The sequence below is a fragment of the Antedon mediterranea genome, chromosome 6 (assembly GCF_964355755.1).
Source record: "Antedon mediterranea chromosome 6, ecAntMedi1.1, whole genome shotgun sequence".
In the NCBI taxonomy this organism is placed as follows: Eukaryota; Metazoa; Echinodermata; class Crinoidea; order Comatulida; family Antedonidae; genus Antedon; species Antedon mediterranea.
Genome location: NC_092675.1, coordinates 25,951,483 through 25,971,431, shown reverse-complemented (window position 1 = coordinate 25,971,431; position 19,949 = coordinate 25,951,483). Strand labels below are relative to the sequence as shown.

The window sequence follows — 19,949 nt, the reverse complement described above, 5'->3', positions numbered from 1 at the left end:
TTTAAATATGAAATAATATTATAATTATAATAAAAGGTTCAATGACACTCAAAATATAATTAATGGCTTTAAACATTAGTAAATATTGATAATAAACTCGATTTATTTATATATAAACAGCCAATAATATAGTAATAGCATATTTGTATTAAAAATTATAAATCAAAATTAAATTTTGTTTACCTGAATTTCCTCACGTTGATAAAAGATTTCTACAAGAATCAAAAGCCTGATACATACAGCCTAAAAAACAAATTGATATTTAAGATAGTATCAAAAACAATACAGTAGTTCGTTCACTATTTTGAAAAGCTGCTATTAACCAAAAACCATAAAATGAACATTTTACTCGTGGTCATCTAAAGCTCTGTCCACACTATCAAACAAAAAAATGTGATGTGCCCATGGACATAATGATGTCATATCACTATCATATTTAAGCATATCACACTTTTTTTCAAACTAGTTTGATAGTGTAGACAGAGCTGTACTCACCTCTTTGTACTTCTCATTGTCACTGTTCTTGAAACCCATCAACAATGTTTCAATACATTCACTGAGGTTTCCATTAACTATGTCTCCTAAACCATCATAAGCTGTCACCTCAAGCCACTGGTCACGCCCCTCTGGGGCACTTCTTCCCTGCATGGCAGTACCCAAAGCATCTCCTAAGCCAAAGTGAAGCTCAATGTGGTTTGATTTTTTGGCAGCTGAATTCTGATGAAAGATGGAAGAGATATCCATTACAATTATAGTTCTATAATGACCAAATTAAATTGTCTCATCTATGTACAATGTAAAAATATTATAACAGTATCACAGTACTATTGTGACTCTTTGATCAAATACATTTACTCACCTCAATTGTATTAGTTAATACTTCCATTACAATTTCTTTGTATGGGAAATCTGCTTCACCGACAATAAGATTGCCAAGTGTTCTAGCAGCTTTTATTTTTACCTAAACATATTAAGACATAATAATAATTTTAATGTATTTGAAACTAAAGTAAACAATTAGCGGTATCATCAAAACCAAGATAGTTTTTTAATACTAGTACAACTTATGGTCAGTTTTAAGTACAGTTAAAATGAATGCCCAATTTTGGGGATATCTTCGGGATAATAATAATATAATAGGGGTAGTGTTAAAACATATATACCCTAAATAGTGGTATCCAAAAGGAGGGGCATTTAAACAAAATGTTGAAGTAATCCTAAATGCTCTTACCTGTTCTGCAAAGCCCTCATTACTGATCAACTGTGTCAGTTGTTTCACAACATAATGCTTAGTAACTGATGTACTGCCCTTATTCTTGCCCTTGAAGCTACCATTACCACCACCACTGAGTGGCAGTGCCCCTTGAGAGGCAACAGCAGCAATGGCATCACAGGCTGCAGAAACTAAATCTTTATTGGTGGATTCAAGCATAGCCCCTATAACAAAACCAAAGAATGTTTGTAATAATTTTATACACTTTTAACATTTATTTTTACAGGTTTTCCTCTATTTGAACACCACTTTGACAGAATCAATCTCTTAAAATAAAACATGTTTTACCAATGGCTTTCATTGCATCGTTATAAACATCATCTTCTGAGGAATCAAGACTGTCTCTGTCACGTTGGATGTAGCTTTTGCCATCCTTATTCTCTTTCTCGATCAGCTTACTTATCATGTAGCCAAGAGCCAATATGGCTCCATGTTGAGTAGCATAGTTCTGAAACAAAATAAAACAAAACAAAAATTCACTAACAAATCAATATGCACAAACCAACCAATAACCTATTGAGTGAGGTGTAAAGTAAACTTTCAGCAATAGTTATAACCAATTCCCTTACGTCATGATCAATGGAGTGTATCAAATGTTTAAGGTCTTGCTTGAGGCTAGGCCTCTCCATATAGCAAGCAACAATACCATACATCTGTGCTGCATATTCCCTCATTTTATCATCAGTAGACTCCACTAGGGCCTAGAAATATAAACAAAACAGCATTATGAATGTTAATTACTCTTTACAAAATTAGAAAATACTGGTGCTGCTCTAGTTTTTGTTTTGTTTTGTTTTATATTTATACTGGGCGACCTCTTCAGTCAAAGACTGGTCTCCCAGAGGGCCCAGTTGGTGATCAGTGGCTGTGATGTACTAATACACCGGGGTAACCCCCTACTCGTCTCGAAAGATGTACTAGGTTCTTTTAAAGTGCACACGAGCTAGTTGTGTACACTGGACCTACGGTTGATAGTCCTTATCCGAGAAGACTCGTTCTACCACCAGAACCATGGAGTGAGTGAGCCTCGAACCCCTGCCGATGTTATGGCTATGTAATTACGGTTCCACTGTCTTAACCGCACGGCCACTCAACTTACTCTTGTACTACATCAAAAACCTACCTTTAAATGCTCAGTTTTGGTAGCAAACTCAGGCCCTACTTTACTCGGTGCAATAGATGCTAGTTCTAGTAGACGCAGCATAGCCGCCCCACCTCCTATAGCTGATACATACTGTCTCAGTAGGCCTAGGTATGTCATGAGAGGATTGTGTCGACTACCACTATAGTTCTGTAGAAGGCCTTGAATGTATGTATAAAGAGCAGGGCCTTGTTTCTGCCTTTGTTCGATGGTGCTTACATTTGGCGTAACACCGGCAGAATAAGCTAAGCACATTCGTAAGTAAACCGATATCTAGAAAAGATAAATTAAATTTATAGAAAGCACATAAATAGTTTAATTTAATTAAGTACGTTTGTCATTCTGGATGCCAGAGGGTTACCCTCTGAAAATAAAGTTGAGATTTTAAAATATAAAGTGTTATTTATTTTTAACTATTAATTAACCTAATTTCATAATTTAGAATATAATAATGAATGATGATTACAAAAGCGCAAGCAATAATGCGTTACCTTCTCAAAAGACCCAGGATGGAATGGGATTGTAAAGGTGCCAAGAGGGCCTTGTGACTTCAGCTTTGGAGCATTCATGGCTTCTGCAGCCTAGAAAAATATTCAAAAAGAATTAAAATTACGTACAATTAAACAAATCATCCTCATAATGCAGTCATTAACACTAAAAACAAAACCGACAGGACAGATAAACAAACACATGCCAACCAATTATTGAATGTTTAACAGTTTAAATTGTTTTAAAGTTAATTGTAAATTAAAACAGTTGAAATGTGTTTTCCAATTTCTGTTCTGAAAGTCACCACATTTCCCACTTACTGTTACCTTTGACCTCAGATGCAATGCCATTTCAGGAAATGATGGCATGTAAGTTCCAGCTGGCTGATGGGATGTTATGTCAGCTTCACTGACCTTTGTGTGAGCACGGAGAATGTTTACGGCTTCACTACGTATTGTATCATTCCTAATAAAAAAAAGTTTAAAAATTAAAAAAAACAATTAAATTTTAGTAGATAGTAAAGAAAAGAAAGATTAAAGGAAAAGAAAAGGAAGAAAATAGAACTAAGACAAACTAAAGGATGAGAAAAAAAGAAAGCTAAAAAAAATGAAAAGGAAAGACAGAGTGCAATGGAAGAGCAAAAAGTAGAAAAAATTGAAAGAAACAAGGAAAAAGAAAAGAAAAGAAGAGGAAAAAGATGTCAAATAGAGGGAAATGAATAGAAGAGAAAAGAAAGTGTAAAAGAGAAAAGTATACTTACTCATCACCACAGGCAAGAAGAAGTACAAACTTAGATGGAACATGATTCCCTGGGAAGACTGTACCAGCATACTGCACTGCCATCAGGCGACTAGCAGGAGAAGACTGAAAAATATAATCACAATTACATGAAAGAACAGGTATTGAATCTTTAATCTAATCATCAAGAAATCATTGTAACATTGACAATGTAACCAGTATAATTATTATTGACAAACAACATTGTGAACTGAAATCACCTCTTCCTTCTCACAGCTGAAATTCAATCAACACTGACATTTTCAAACAACATCAAAATCACCATTATGAACACTGGACAAAAATGTTTTCTATCACCTCTATCATTTTCATTGTAATATCAATCATATTTGTATAATCATCTTTAGGCGCTTAATTACAGTGACAACCGTTGACAATCAACCCCATCATCATTATCATCATCATGTTTTTTACCACCATCACAACATTACAATCTATAACTAACAACTAACAATTACATTTTGAATACTGGTATTTGTTAGGTGTTCGAGTTGTTTGATGTGAGAAGCAGTCATGTGATCACTTGCTGAACCAATCCTAGTGAGGGAAGCAAACACCTCCTTTCTTTTACTAACATTCTAAAAAAACAAATGAAGAGAAAATTGATTAAAATATAGAACTAATAAATAAAACCTTTAACAACTTACAACTAATTATTTTCTTAAAGATCGAGTCATGCTGGTAATTATGAGTATACTACAATATGACTGCTCCTTTGGAACACTCATATTAGGGGACATTTTCAACAAATGATGCCGGAAACCCATAGGAAAGGGATCTGAAGGTATCTCTTCTACTATAAAAAAAACTCATTCATAATACAGCTACTGAACAACATAGCAGTAAGTGTAACTGATAACTTGTCAATTTATTATTATCATTATTTATACTCATATACTATTTATGTCTTACACAAAATATTAGTTGTTGTTTATTATTGCAATCTTTAATCTATACTATATATAATGTATATATAGTATATACTATATATATACTGGAATTATAATTTATGTATACATATTTTTTTTTCATTTACCAATATCGGTAGTTATTTCATTTATAATTATCATGAAACTATTGAAATATAATTTAAATAATTTTTATAAAGAAGATGTTAGTTATGTTATTATACTGTAATTTTTTATCCTAAATTATATAATTATATATTCTAGGTTATTTTTATTTTTTTAGTAATGTGTTTTGTTATGGGTCCCTACGAGACAAGTTTTTAACTTCTAGAAGGGATCCATGATAATAATGACTACCAATTACTGCTTTATCTATGTTCACTTTAATATCTTTTTTCTATTTTGTATATATTCATTCATTATTATCTAAATAAATATTATCTGAATATTATCTGAATATATATTATTATTCAAAAGTTTCGAAATTTGAAACCAACCTGTAATTCCATATTAGCACACCGTTTATCTAGTAGATTATTGATGTATTCGAAGTTTGGTCTGTCTTTAGGTTGTAGCTTCCAACACTGTGACAACAATGTCGATCTAAATTCAGAAACGAACAAAACTATGAAAAATACTAAAGTTCCAAAGAAAACGTTTTACTTCATGAAAACTCAAATATAAAACTGTATAATATCCTCTTTGCTGAATGCTGCCATTTGACAACCAATCTAGATGAAGCTTTGGCAGGATGTTTCCATTGTTATTGATAAGGTTTTAAACCACATAATGTTCTTCTGGACTACTGTTATATATTTCCTAGTTTGGTCTTTAATTGAGAGTTATTTATTGCTATGTTAAATACAGTACTTACAGGTCAGAAGGAATGGTGGAAGGTTTAGGAAGTCGAAGTCCTTCCTTATGATGACCTCGTAACTTGTCCAACTGAATATTCTTGTAGGGTTTATTTCCTAAGAAACATACAATAATGACAGGTTACAATTTAAAATTAAAACAGAAATTAGTAATTAATAATATATATTTATTTTATTGTACTTTTTTTTCACAAAATAATTATTGTTGAAAACAGATGAATAATGCATAATTCTCAATACTTACCAAATGTTAAAATTTCCCACAAGATAATTCCAAATGACCAGCTATTTGAAAAAAAAAAAGATTAATAATTAATATTTACCAATCCTATTCTGTTATCCTGTTAATATAAATATTTATATATATTAATATTTATCCTTATAAACACTATCACATTGTCATAATCATCAAATCAAAATCATATTCATATAATAACTATCATCAAAATTACATCCTTAATCCCTATATTAGAATGATTATGTTGCCATTACAATAGTTATGTAACAGTATAGTTTCTTCACATATTTCTCTACTAATTTGATCAATATTTATAATACAGCTTTACAAATAATTATTCTGAACAAAATGTAGCACTTGCATATTACTCTTCTCAGAGAAAGAATTATACAATAACGTCTCATATGCCATCCATCTTGTATGTGGAGAACTCTGTAAAATAAAGAAACAAAACTGATTTCTGCTAAACTTTCTTTAACCTCATTCTACACGTCTATCAAATTGTATGTGACAACAACAACAACATAATATAAACAAAAGATCCCTAACAAATTAACTTTTTATTTCTGTAGAAATGCAGGTCTAAATCTCTGTGTACACTATCAAACTTTAGGTGACAACAAAATGTGATGTGCCCATATATGGACATGATGATGTCATATTACTACCATATCAAATTATATAACTACCACAGTTTTGTCAAACTGGTTTGATAGTAGATAGAGAGATTTATAGAATGCAATTATTAATGTATAACTTCAAACAGAAAATAAAGACATCCACTCTTAAACATCGAACCTCTGACTGGTATTGTATTGTCCAACTATCTGATGCTGTCTGTTATCATACAGGAAAAAATATGTAAAATGCAGAGCTAACTAGTTTTCTGTGGTTTTTGAACTGAAACTGTTTTGCAAAACTCAAGAGTTTGCAAAGTAACATTACTAGTGTTAAAGGGCCAACTGAGACATATTTACTTCTAGGTTGGTCCTCATTTTTATAATCTGAATTATTTGTATGGCATTTAATGAAATAAATGTTTGTTGAAGTTGAAGGCCTTAAGCTATGTCTACACTATCAAACTAGTTTGACAAACAAAAGCGTGATTTGACCAAATATGGTAGCGGTATGTCTAAATAGGGTAGTGACATCATCATGTCCATATATGGGCACATCAAATTGTTTTGTCACATAAAGTTTGATAGTGTAGACAAGGCTTTACACAAGTTTATTCAGTAACAATACAAGCTTTAACTAATTTAATATTGAGCCAATTGTGTCTAGGTTTCAAAATTAAAAGAAAAATAAATAAAACTTACATGTACAACTTTAGCACCTGCAAAGATGTCTAAATCTGAATAAGCACTCATGCCATAATCACACACCTTGGCTGTCAGGTGACTCGTCAACATTATGTTGTGTGATCCTAAACAATGTTTTGTGCACTAATAATAATAATAAGTAATAATATTATTATTTTTGGTCCCCAATGCAAAACAACAAGGAGTGAGAATAAGCAAAACCTAAACTGATTCTGCATTCACTCCATATTACAGTAAACAAACAGAAAAATAAAACAATATAATACAAACTATTTTAAGATGAATATTGTTACAGTTAAAACTAAATAATAAAACAAAAATGCCTAACATTTTGAACACCTTGATAGATAGATCTTAATCCAGTACATTTTGAACACCTCGATATAGATCTAAATCCAGCTGTTTTAAATTTTGATTGAGAGGATTTTTTATGAGAAGATTTCTTTGAAAAAGAATTTCTAGACAATTTTCTAACAATGTCATATAGAATGAAATACCACCAGACAGTGTCCTAAAAGGTTAACATTTTTAAACAGGAATGTAATGGTGTACTTTTTATTGAAATGTACTACAGTTTTTCTGCAGCAAAGCCAGTGATACACAAGATTATGTTACTCAAAGAGCTAGTGAGCTGGAACAAATAGAGTAAACGATGAATAAATGAACAATTAAAAATCTACAAACCCCCATGATGGCCAAATGAGCCAGGCCTTTGGATATATCAGAAGCAATGTGCAGGGCATGAGGCATCAAGGGTGATAGCATGTCAAACTCTGGGTTGTCATGTATAAGGAGCTGATGTATCTCTTGTAAAGATGTCAGCCATTCGTTCAGTCGTCCTAGCTCGCAATACTCAAACACAAGCGTCATCTGATCTGTAAATAAATACAATAAGCAAAATGTAAAATTTAATAAAGCCACAAGAAAGAAAAAACACAAGCAACAGTTACTGTAATTTGCATGAATTATGACATTCTAAAGATAATTAGTATTAAACTACTTTGTAAAGTGCTCTTTATCTTCATATTCATGTCTGAATATTTTAATTCACTGTGATTTAATGTGTCAACAACTCTAATTGCATATACAATTAATATCTTTAATTAAAAAGTATACACATGCAATCTTAATAAATGTTTGAGCAATCACAAGAACTTTATTAAAAAAAATATAAACAGACAACATTGAGTACATCTGAATCATGGAGTTTTAAGCTATCACAGTGGAGGGATTCTTTTTTACATCGAATTACATTTTTTTATAATAAAAAGAATTACCTTGAGTAATAGCACCAATTAAATTGACAATATTCTGATGGTGACTAACTTGACACACTATCTCCAGTTCAGCTTTCAACTTCCTTTGGTCAACATCTGAGGAGATATCTAATTTACCAAAAAAAGTAAATAAAATAGTAATACACAGACATTTAATCTACAAAAAGTACACAATACAAAATATAAAGTGTTTATGATCACGTTTGTTAAACCTTCTTGAAACTATCAAAACTACCTATTAAGGTTTAGCATACATACCTCTAAGTTTCTTAACAAAAACTGGCTTAACAGTGCCTCTGGTGTCCAGCGTTCCATAACATAATTCCGTATATGATCCATACTCTTTTACATTTTCCACTGCAAGTTTTCCACTGGGAATTTCCCATACGTCTACTTCAATGGTCACCTGTTGTACCTCCACTGTCTCAACGTTTGCTTCAATATCATATGAGATATCAACCTAGATTAAAAATGTTTAAACATTATATTTTGTTATATGCAACATGTGATAATGTTATATTGTACCTATGCTTTTTTTATGGCAATGTATGCATGACTATTAATGAAAAATTATTATTATTTATTTTCAATCCAAGTAAATGTATTTAAACAACAGTTTCAAAGTTTAATATTAACAATATAATTTTAATATTTTAAACATTCATATTTTGTAATGTGTATGGAAGGCTAATTGTACCTAATGGATGTAAAATATATAGATAATGAATTAAGTCTTAATAAACAAAATTATCTTGATTGGAACCTGTACTTATCTATAGGCTGGCTATACAGCCTACACCACTAGTATCATATAAATACATACCATTTTTCCAGATTTCTGCCGCGTTGGGTAATATGATGAAGAACTGTTTTGTGTTCGGCCAGTCATGTACATTACAGTGACAACAAAAATTATTAAGATGACCAGTACCAGAGCCAACATGACAAACAGCATAGCGTTGCTGGACGTTGTGCTTGAGTCCGTAGTATCATCTGACGCAGCGAAATTGCCATCAGATGCAACTGTTGAGAAAATTAACAATTTTTTTTAACTTTACTGGAAACAGAATTCAGATTTATAGATGTTGTGGTGAGTGGAGATGGTAGGGGACACCCATTCTATAATTTAGAAACATTCATTTTCTTAATTTTCACTTTTTCATTCAGAAACCGAAATAAATTTGTTTGCAGTCATTGCTTTTTGTAGCTGCTCTTAAAAATAATCTGACAAGTAAATATCTGGATAATCTTTATTTTTTTATTTGCTTGAAAGTAGTAATTAAATTTATTTTTATGGTCTAATTATAGATTTAAAAAATTGGATAATATAATGTTTTTTAAAGATTCAATTTTATTCATACCTGCAGTTTTGAATGGTACTTGTTTACTAAAGTGTTTATTCATCTTCATATCATATGTAACAAGTCGCGTAATATACACTGTGTTTGATTTTAAGTTATTAAAGCTATATTCAGTTTCATTAGCAGGCAAAATCGGCGAGCTTATCCAATTACCATCAGCCTGCCTCTTACGACGTGAATCCACTTCACGAATGTCAACTTGGAAAAATGTAGCGTTTGCTTCAGATGACCATGTCATGGTGGCGGTATCACTACTAGCTTCCCCGGTTACAGTAAAATTGCTTGGTTGAGCTGTATTGCAAATAATATACAGACATATAATACTACTATTTAGTATTTCATTTATTATTCATTATTAAAAAAAGCAAACAGAAAAACAAAATGAGAATCTAAAGCTGTCTACACTATCAAACTAAGTTTAAACAAAAAGTGTGATGTGATGCCCAGATATGGTATTGATATGACATCATCATGTCCATATATGGGCACATCACATTTTTTTGTTCCATAAAGTTTTAGTGTAGACAGAGATTTAGAAAAAGCAATAAAATGAAGCTGAAGCTCTCAGACTTGCTGATCCACCTTAGACAACCCGAACAAACATTTAGATAAATCTAATATAACCTGTACAAATATAAAGTTATAATTCAAATAATAAAGTCTAATAGTATCATTTTTAGAGAAAAGCAGTGTGTTTTTGCCAACATTACTAAAGTAAGGAAAAAAAATTACATATATGATAATAGTGAATATGATTAGATTCACAGGTGAACTTGGATATTATAATAAATAAAGATTGTATGATACAAAGAACATTCTGTATAAAGGCATCAATCCTAATAAGAAAACCTACCATCAGATGAAGTCTGTGTTGATCCAGAACCAGTTGGTGTAGCCTTCTGAGTAAGGGTATTGGCATTTCCTCTGCTGTTGGTTTGCAGCTCTACTGATAGGGTGGTTACTGATGATGGAGTAGTTGTCTGTTGGGGAACTTCTGTTGTACCTTCTAATAAAAATTTGGAGAATAATAACAAAATATTTGACATAATAGACATGTTATTTAAAACTCACCACAAATGATTTAATATAAAGTAGTCCGAATATTTAAACCATGTAATTCTAATGAAATTCCAAAGATGGTACTTCAGCTATTTCATAATTAGTTTTTTAACGATTAACTGTTTATATTATTATTTTATTATTACTCCTTTGATATCATTAACCACTATTGATCAATTTCATTGGCACTTTTGTATACTATAATGGAAAAAAACTTAATTAAGCTCATCAGATCCTTGAAAATGATCGCAACGTCAAATGTTCAACATTATTACATACCTGTAGTAAAATCTACTTTTCACGAGTTTCTAACATTACAAATACACCAAGGTAAAAACAAACATGTACCAACATTGGGTGCTATTGCTGTTTGGTTTGAGTGCTATATGAACAATGCATTTGTATATACAAACCACATACACGTGACACTTGTGCTGTTGTGTTTGCCTTTAATAGCATTTTAAACATAAATGTTTGTTTTCTTAAAGAATTGTATCTAAATGTGGTGTTTGTGACAGTGTTATCAAGTGAATGTCATACAGTGCAACTTACATGGACATTTTGTACATCTCTACAAATTAATGTCATATCTCAGAGATGAGCATACTACTGTTATGTGGCTGCTAAAGAATTCTTGTACAGTGTACGTTATATTGCTACGTAGTTGACTACAGCAGTGTTAATAGGCTACTATACTATATATAAGTCACTATAAGTGTTAATGTACATATCAACGTCTGTACATTTAAGTCTAAAATGAGCATTCATATGCATTATGTATGAGGGCGCTATCTACATGAATGCTACTTACTTCTAGTTGCACAATCAACTCCCTCAAACTCGGGAGTGCAGACACAAAACGTGAAAGTGCCACCATTGAAGCATTGGCCTCCATTTAGACAAGGCACGAATGAACAAAGATCATTCTCTGGAAAAACATGCAATATTAGTATCTTTGTTATTACTACTATATTTTCAGTTCAGTGGAAAAACGAGATACATTGCTATTTAGTAAAAAATTTTAAAATTAGTATTAGTAATGCACACACAGTCGAAACATGTATAAACAAAAAAATATATAAAAACAGTGCTTAATTTGGAACAAGATGTCAAAAAGTTAGTTCGAAGTTAAAACTTTTAAAAATAAAAAGAAAGGTGAGATTCGATCCTGCAAATTCTCACCACCAACCAAGTGTGGTGTCATGCAGTTAAACCACAGTATTTTCACAGATTTGAAACACACACAAATAAAACAGTGTAATTTAGCTTCTACGGAATGTTGATAAAAAGAGGATTAAATAAACACCAGTTAAAATGTAACCTTGCCTTGAGACAGTAAAGTGAGGACAAGATAAAACGGTACTATAACAAACGGATAAAGCAAAACAATATATATAGCAACTAAACATCAATTGAAACACAACACAATAATACTCCAATACGCACCCATTGAGCAGTCTTGTCCACTAAATGGCAGAGGACAATTACAAGAGTACTCATTCCCAGTTTCTGTACATTCACCTCCGTTCATACAGGGATTGCTAAAGCAAGCAGCAACTGCAACAAAAAGATAAAAGTACAACTACAGTAAATCACTTATACTTCATGGCTTTGATAAAAATAATATTTTCACAATAAGTGTATTGTTCTTTTTGACAATGACATCATTTTATTGGATTTTTTTTCATCAGATAGTAATAAGTTACACAAGTCACAAGTCAGTTTATTTGATCCATAAAGAAAAAAAATACAAAGCAAAAAATATACAAAAGGACCAGGGAGACTTCCATTAAGGCCAAATAAAGATCTAGTATGAAAACTTTTCCAATGTCTTTTTTGTATTACTGTTTCCTCTTAGATGCTAAATATTTAATTTCTCACAATAAATATTTAGGATTTATCCATATGTAGTATTTACTTAGATAAGAGAATTTTTAAATGTGTTTCCTTAGTGTGAATTGTTGGTGACTGGGTTAAAATCCTAAATTGAGCTTGGTGATCTAGAGGCATGAATGCCAGGCTACTGATCTGGAGGAAAAAGAATTACTTGTTCACCTGTCCAAGAATTACTTGTTTACACATCTCCACAAAAGTACAATTTATGTCAGAGAAGACAAAACATCTAACCAATAAACTTACCCCCTGACACAAAGCTCCTTCACAGTAATAAACAACATTACTTATTTATTAAAGTTGCAATAATATAAAACAGTTGTATAAAATGAATCCTCTTACTCTGAGCACATAGAGATCCTTTAAATCCATCAGTACAGTCGCATCGGAACTGGTCTCCTTCTTCTACGCATGTTGCATCATTAAAACAGGGAGCACTAGCACATGGCATGGCCACTATACAGAAATAAGATAACAAAAATGAATTACAGTGCAATACTATATCTACAATAAGATAACAAGTTGTGTATTAGGATAGATAGTCATTTACATTGTGAATTTGTATGTCATTACATGTATAGATCATTTTGCAAGAAAAATATTTGAAATACAACATGTATGTTTGTACCAGTATAACTTAAGTGTGATATTATGCCAAATTAAGTTGCAACTCATACTACATCAAATAAAGGACTGAAGACTTTATACATACAATCAAATAAAAGAGATTCAGTACGTATAACCTCTATTTTGGGATAATGCCCATTCAGGGGATACTTGTATGGCCAACCCCTACTAAAGCTTGGTTTCCACTAGAATGTAACGCAAGGACGTAAACGCAATGCAAGCGTTTTAACCAATGACAAGAAAAGTAGCAATCACAAGAATCACAGGAACCATGCTTAAGAGGAACAAAGCAATACAAGCTTTAAAACTATGGCCAACCCTATTCAGGTGACACTGACACATCCAAAGCTGTCCCCATATAGAGGCTCAACTGTATGGTGATTAGGTAGTAATAACTAATACTCACTAATTTCACATTGGACACCTGAGTAACCAGCTGGGCATGTGCACAGTGCAAAATACTGCCTGTCAACACAAACACCACCATTTAAACATATAGATTCATTACATGCATTAACCGCTGTCGAAGAAAAAATAATGTTTAATATTTTGCTTATGAAAAGATATATTGTCCTCCTAAAACTTTAGAAAAAATTATTGAATATAAATATTTTAATGTGATAATAGTTATTTACTTTGACCAAAAATTGGATTCGAACAAAAAATCAACCTCTGGATCCGACACTTAAAAGTAAACTTACGTATTGCACAAGTAGGTCCCATCCAACCGACAGAACATACACAACTAAACACTGAGAGTCCATCTGTACATACTGCACCATTCAGACAAGGATCACTATCACATGGCGTTATAACTGTAATAACTAAAAAATATTGGAAATTTGTTTTATTCTATAAAATGCATTTGTTAGTGCACAGCATTAACAAAATCAACTTTTGCAATTTGTTTGACTGGAGGGTTTTTGGTATTAAATTTGTTAAGTTGTTAAAAATAACTTTCGGGATTTTTGCTGTTAAAACTAAAAAGTGTAATTCTTCTATGATTATTATTCTTGTATAATCATTCTTCTACCTGACTGACTCTAACTGGGTAAAGCTGAGGAAAGCCGATGACTCGGTCCATTGTTTTCTCTTTCAATACATATATGAATGGTTATGTTATAGTGTATACATACTTCTTTCACATAAGGCTCCAGTATACCCCTCAGCACAAATGCAGTTAAACTGTCCATCGTCGGACTGACAAGTAGCCTCATTTAAGCAAGGGTTGCTCTGACACGGATCAAATGATGATGTTGTTGCTCTTATTGGTGCTAGTGAAGGACGCAAGGATGGAGTTATCATTTCCGTCAAAACTTCTGAATTACCAGATGTTGTCAATAATGGAGGTGGGATAGATGGTGGTGGAGGTGGAGGAGTTCTTGGAGTCTCAGATTGAGGTAGATCCTACCAAAAAGAAAAAACATTGTCAATTGTCGATGATGTCAGATTTTCATAGTTTCTGTTAAATTATTGATAGAGGCTACTTAAATTTATCTTTGTCAGTGACATTGTTAATCACACAAAGTGTTGGTGGTGAGACATAGTGTATGCTGTAAAACAAACTAACGTGACAATTTTGAGACAATTCTAAAATTAGTTTTAAAAACAAAAATCTTACAGTTGGATTAACATTAGTAACATCCTCAAACTCTGTAACAACTTCTTCAGTTCCATTGGTCTCCATTCCAGATGTTGTTATTGGTGGAGGAGGAATAGAAGGTGGTGGAGGTGGCGGTGTTCTAGTAAAACTAGGCATAGTCTGAAAAATTGTAATGGAAATGTTATTGACAGTATTTCTAGGCTGGTTGCTATGGTGGAGGTGGAGTCTCAGAAGTTGAGGTTTCCTGATAAGCAATGATAACAAGTTGGATAAATTAATAGTTTTTATAAAGCTTGTGAATCTGTTTAAATAACCCACACTCACAGTAGGCATAACCTCAGTCTCATTTTGATCCCCTCTGGGTGTAGTAAATGGTGGTGGAGGAGGGATAGATGGTGGCGGAGGTGGAGGAGTTCTCACGGTCTCAGAAGTTGGAATTTCCTGAAAAGCATTGATAACAAGTTGGATAAATAAACAATTTTACAAAAAGCTAAATTGTGACAAGCTAGATGTATACAGGTGTAAATAAACTATACTCACAGTTGTCATAAACTCAGTTACTTCTTCATATTTCGTTACTACTACCTCAGTCTCATTCTGATCCACTCTGGGTGTTGTAAATGGTGGTGGAGGAGGGATAGATGGTGGCGGAGGTGGAGGAGTTCTCACGGTTTCAGAAGTTGGAATTTCCTGAAAAGCATTGATAACAAGTTGGATAAATAAACAATTTTACAAAAAGCTAAATTGTGACAATCTAGATGTATACAGGTGTAAATAAACTATACTCACAGTTGTCATAAACTCAGTTACTTCTTCATATTCAGTTACTACTTCTTCAGTCTCATTCTGATCCACTCTGGGTGTAGTAAATGGTGGTGGAGGAGGGATAGATGGTGGCGGAGGTGGAGGAGTTCTCACAGTCTCAGAAGTTGGAATTTCCTGAAAAGCAGTGATAACAAGTTTGATAAATAAAAAATTTTACAAAGAGGTAAATTGTGACATAGATGTATACAGGTGTAAATAAACTATACTCACAGTTGTCATAAACTCAGTTACTTCTTCATATTCCGTTACTACTTCCTCAGTTTCATTCTGATCCACTCTGGGTGTTGTAAATGGTGGTGGAGGAGGGATAGATGGTGGCGGAGGTGGAGGAGTTCTCACGGTCTCAGAAGTTGGAATTTCCTGAAAAGCATTGATAACAAGTTGGATAAATAAACAATTTTACAAAAAGCTAAATTGTGACAAGCTAGATGTATACAGGTGTAAATAAACTATACTCACAGTTGTCATAAACTCAGTTACATCTTCATATTCAGTTACTACTTCCTCAGTTTCATTCTGATCCACTCTGGGTGTTGTAAATGGTGGTGGAGGAGGGATAGATGGTGGCGGAGGTGGAGGAGTTCTCACGGTCTCAGAAGTTGGAATTTCCTGAAAAACAGTAATAAAAAGTTGGAAAGATCAATCATTTTACTGAAAGTCTGTGAATACATGGAATTTCCTAAAAAACAGTGATAAAAAGTTGTAAAAATCAACAATACAGAAAGCTAATAGTGAATATTTAGATGTATACAGGTGTAAATAAACAATACTCACAGTTGGTATAAACTCAGTTACTTCTTCATATTCCGTTACTACTTCCTCAGTTTCATTCTGATCCACTCTGGGTGTAGTAAATGGTGGAGGAGGAGGAATAGATGGCGGCGGAGGTGGAGGAGTTCTTAGAGTATAAGGTTTAGGTGTATCCTATTTTGAAAATAATTAAAAATCAGTGTTAAATTTTAGTTTATTTGATTGTTTTCCAAATTTTATCAAGTAACATGCTGCATACTTTTGACAATTACATATTAGATGAACTGATGTAATCCATACAAACGCAGTAGATTGTAATCTCTTTGTTACTTATTATTACTTACAGTGACAAGTGACTGCGTTGTGACTTCTTCTATTTCTGTCACCTCTACAATTTCAGTTACTCCTTCAGTCTATAAATACAGTCATTTATTTAGAAAATTTTATAAATAGATATTATTCATCGCAGAATTATCTTTGGGAGGTTTAACCCTTACATTGTTTTTATTGCAAATGTATGATTTTGGAATACAGTTGAACTTTCATTAAATATAACATTGCATGTAAATAATATTTCTGAATTACAGTTGAACGCATAAGGGGTAAAACTTTGGTTCCCAACAAAGTGTCTCTTAAGTAGGTGTGCTACCTGAATAGGTGTAATCTAGATAGAGGTTCTACTTTATACTAAAAACTTTCAAACAATTAAATTTAAATTTAAGCTACAGTTTTTACTGAAATATGTGTTGATGTTGATTTTCTGTTTCAAGGGCAAACGTGCTTTAGAGAGAAGATTGTGCAATTGTGACATGCAATTATTGTGAATTATAACAAGAATGGAACTTAAAAAATAAAATTGAAAGGCACATCAAACAAGAAAATTCAATGAAATGATTTAAAATCATAGTCAAACCAAAATGAGATGATGCAAAGTAAAATTTAAAAGGTTCTGATAATAGTGAATACTAGGCTTTTGGCCATTTAGAGTTTGTTGAATAATAAGACTATACATGAATGAAATTGTTCACTGCACTGCATTGAAATACTACCATTCATAGAAAATAGCATGCAATATGCCATGCAGCTTTTGAAGTGACTGTGTGGCATGGACAACTGTGAGTGCAATTTATCATTTTGTATCGGCATAGTTGAGTGACACTCTAGCGTGTTTTCTATCAACCAGCAATTAAGTCAATCGTGTGTCTACTTCAATTGTGCTAATAATAGACAACAGAAATAAGAAGCATGGTCGACCATACCCATTAAAAACAAGGGATTACACACACACTTTTCCTTCCAGTCAACAATGCCTATAGAAAACTTTGAATTACACTTATGGTTAACAATGTCAATAGCCTTATTCTGCAATGTCCATGCACATAGTGTATCTAAATTGAGGTGCTAGAATTAGAGAATAACTATCATGCTGACCTAACAGCAAAAAAAAACATGCACTTTCTGGGTTGGACTAGCTGCCTTTAACCATGTTATTCATAATATCAGATTATTATAATTTAATGTTCCAATGGGTATATCCAAATCAGTAAAACTTAAAACAACCGAAAATAGTATTTCTGTATATTGTTATATTATCATGCTGTTAGCTTGTTTTTTGCAAATTAAAATTAATTCTTTTTTAGCCTATTTCTTTAACCCATTTTCCAATTTATATAATAACAGAGCAAAATTTATATTCCAATTGTAATATCCAATTCAGTATATGATCTTAAACTTTAAATTTCTCAGAATGATTTGAATTATTATTAATTTCTGTATACTTTTATCACCATGTTGTATGATTGTTAGCTTTGCAATCAAATTTTAAATTTTAAAAACAAATTTCCATAACTACTCAAAGGTTAATACCATAGTACCATACAATATGAATAACGATTCCTCCTGCATTTAAAGAATATACATAGAAAAAGATTAGATGATTTTATATTATAAAAAGAAATAAAACCTTATGACATGGTATTACAATTGCATATTTTGTTTAAATCAATTTCTATACATACATCCAAATTATACACTACTGTATTCAATGACAACAAACACATACAGTATTATGCTATTGCAAATATTCACATATGCTAAAATAATTTTACAATACCATGTTATGAAGTTTTACGAAAATTACCATTAATGAAGTGTGAGAAGCCATGGAAAAGGTTGCTATGTTACTCATGCCAGTGATCGGAGCAAGTGTTGGTTCATCAAACTTTGTTCTAGAGCTACTTGTGCTAGACATGCCATTTGTGTATGTTACCATGGACACATCATGCATTATGTCTGTGACATCAATTGATTCCAATCCTTCAGAGTTTTCTGATTCTAAATCACTATCTGACACATCAGAACCTCCTTCAGATTCAGACTCAAATTCACTATCAGAACCTCCTTCAGATCCAGACACATCTGACTCAAATTCACTATCAAAACCTCCTTCAGATTCTGACACATCAGATTCAAATTCACTATCAGACCTTACATCAGATTCAGAAACATCGGACTCAAATTCACTATCAGAACCATCTTCAGATTCAGACACATCAGACTCAAATTCACTATCAGAACCTCTCTCAGATACAGACACATCAGACTCAATTTCACTATCAGAACCTACCTTTGATTCTGACACATCGGATTCAAATTCACTAACAGAACCTCCTTCCGATTCTGACACATCAGATTCAAATTCACTATCAGAACCATCTTCAGATTCAGACACATCAGACTCAACTTCACTATCGGAACCTCTCTCAGATACAGACACATCAGACTCAAATTCACTATCAGAACCTCTTTCTGATTCTGAAACATCAGACACAAATTCACTATCAGAACCACTTTCAGACACATCAGACTCAAAGTCACTATCAGAACCTACCTTTGATTCTGACACATCAGATTCAAATTCACTAACAGAACCTCCTTCCGATTCTGACACATCAGATTCAAATTCACTATCAGAACCATCTTCAGATTCGGACACATCAGACTCAACTTCACTATCAGAACCTCTCTCAGATACAGACACATCAGACTCAAATTCACTATCAGAACCTCTTTCAGATTCTGAAACATCAGACTCAAATTCACTATCAGAACCTCTTTCAGACTCAGACACATCAGACTCAAATTCACTATCAGAACCATCTTCAGATTCAGAAACATCAGACTCAAATTCACTATCAGAACCTCTTTCAGACTCAGACACATCAGACTCAAATTCACTATCAGAACCTCTCTCAGATACAGACACATCGGACTCAATTTCACTATCAGAACCTCTTTCAGATTCTGAAACATCAGACACAAATTCACTATCAGAACCTCTTTCAGACTCAGACACATCAGACTCAAAGTAACTATCAGAACCTACCTTCGATTCTGACACATCAGATTTAAATTCACTAACAGAACCTCCTTCCGATTCTGACACATCAGATTCAAATTCACTATCAGAACCATCTTCAGATTCAGACACATCAGACTCAACTTCACTAT

At 32.6% G+C, this 19,949-nt stretch overlaps 1 protein-coding gene across 3 annotated transcripts in view; it reads right to left on the bottom strand.

Moving 5' to 3' along the window:
* LOC140051304 (uncharacterized) overlaps positions 1-19,949 on the bottom strand; it is a 42,965-nt gene that overhangs the window by 1,948 nt on the left and 21,068 nt on the right. For 2 of the 3 annotated variants that reach the window (XM_072096471.1, XM_072096472.1), the window contains 36 exons: positions 16,784-16,852; positions 16,464-16,613; positions 16,149-16,298; positions 15,900-16,049; positions 15,654-15,803; positions 15,405-15,554; positions 15,189-15,305; positions 14,883-15,023; positions 14,398-14,668; positions 13,963-14,085; positions 13,668-13,781; positions 12,977-13,090; positions 12,188-12,298; positions 11,553-11,669; positions 10,536-10,688; positions 9,683-9,973; positions 9,145-9,344; positions 8,580-8,781; positions 8,322-8,429; positions 7,729-7,919; positions 7,042-7,167; positions 6,084-6,154; positions 5,729-5,769; positions 5,484-5,580; positions 5,107-5,212; positions 4,160-4,279; positions 3,664-3,767; positions 3,230-3,368; positions 2,906-2,995; positions 2,397-2,687; positions 1,843-1,974; positions 1,562-1,721; positions 1,232-1,437; positions 860-961; positions 496-717; positions 184-243 (listed from right to left, as the gene is read on the bottom strand). In XM_072096471.1, the coding sequence (XP_071952572.1) occupies positions 184-243; positions 496-717; positions 860-961; positions 1,232-1,437; positions 1,562-1,721; positions 1,843-1,974; positions 2,397-2,687; positions 2,906-2,995; positions 3,230-3,368; positions 3,664-3,767; positions 4,160-4,279; positions 5,107-5,212; positions 5,484-5,580; positions 5,729-5,769; positions 6,084-6,154; positions 7,042-7,167; positions 7,729-7,919; positions 8,322-8,429; positions 8,580-8,781; positions 9,145-9,344; positions 9,683-9,973; positions 10,536-10,688; positions 11,553-11,669; positions 12,188-12,298; positions 12,977-13,090; positions 13,668-13,781; positions 13,963-14,085; positions 14,398-14,668; positions 14,883-15,023; positions 15,189-15,305; positions 15,405-15,554; positions 15,654-15,803; positions 15,900-16,049; positions 16,149-16,298; positions 16,464-16,613; positions 16,784-16,852 (5,139 nt within the window). The remainder of the gene's footprint in view (positions 1-183; positions 244-495; positions 718-859; positions 962-1,231; positions 1,438-1,561; positions 1,722-1,842; positions 1,975-2,396; positions 2,688-2,905; positions 2,996-3,229; positions 3,369-3,663; positions 3,768-4,159; positions 4,280-5,106; positions 5,213-5,483; positions 5,581-5,728; positions 5,770-6,083; positions 6,155-7,041; positions 7,168-7,728; positions 7,920-8,321; positions 8,430-8,579; positions 8,782-9,144; positions 9,345-9,682; positions 9,974-10,535; positions 10,689-11,552; positions 11,670-12,187; positions 12,299-12,976; positions 13,091-13,667; positions 13,782-13,962; positions 14,086-14,397; positions 14,669-14,882; positions 15,024-15,188; positions 15,306-15,404; positions 15,555-15,653; positions 15,804-15,899; positions 16,050-16,148; positions 16,299-16,463; positions 16,614-16,783; positions 16,853-19,949) is intronic. The other variant, XM_072096473.1, reaches the window with a different exon arrangement.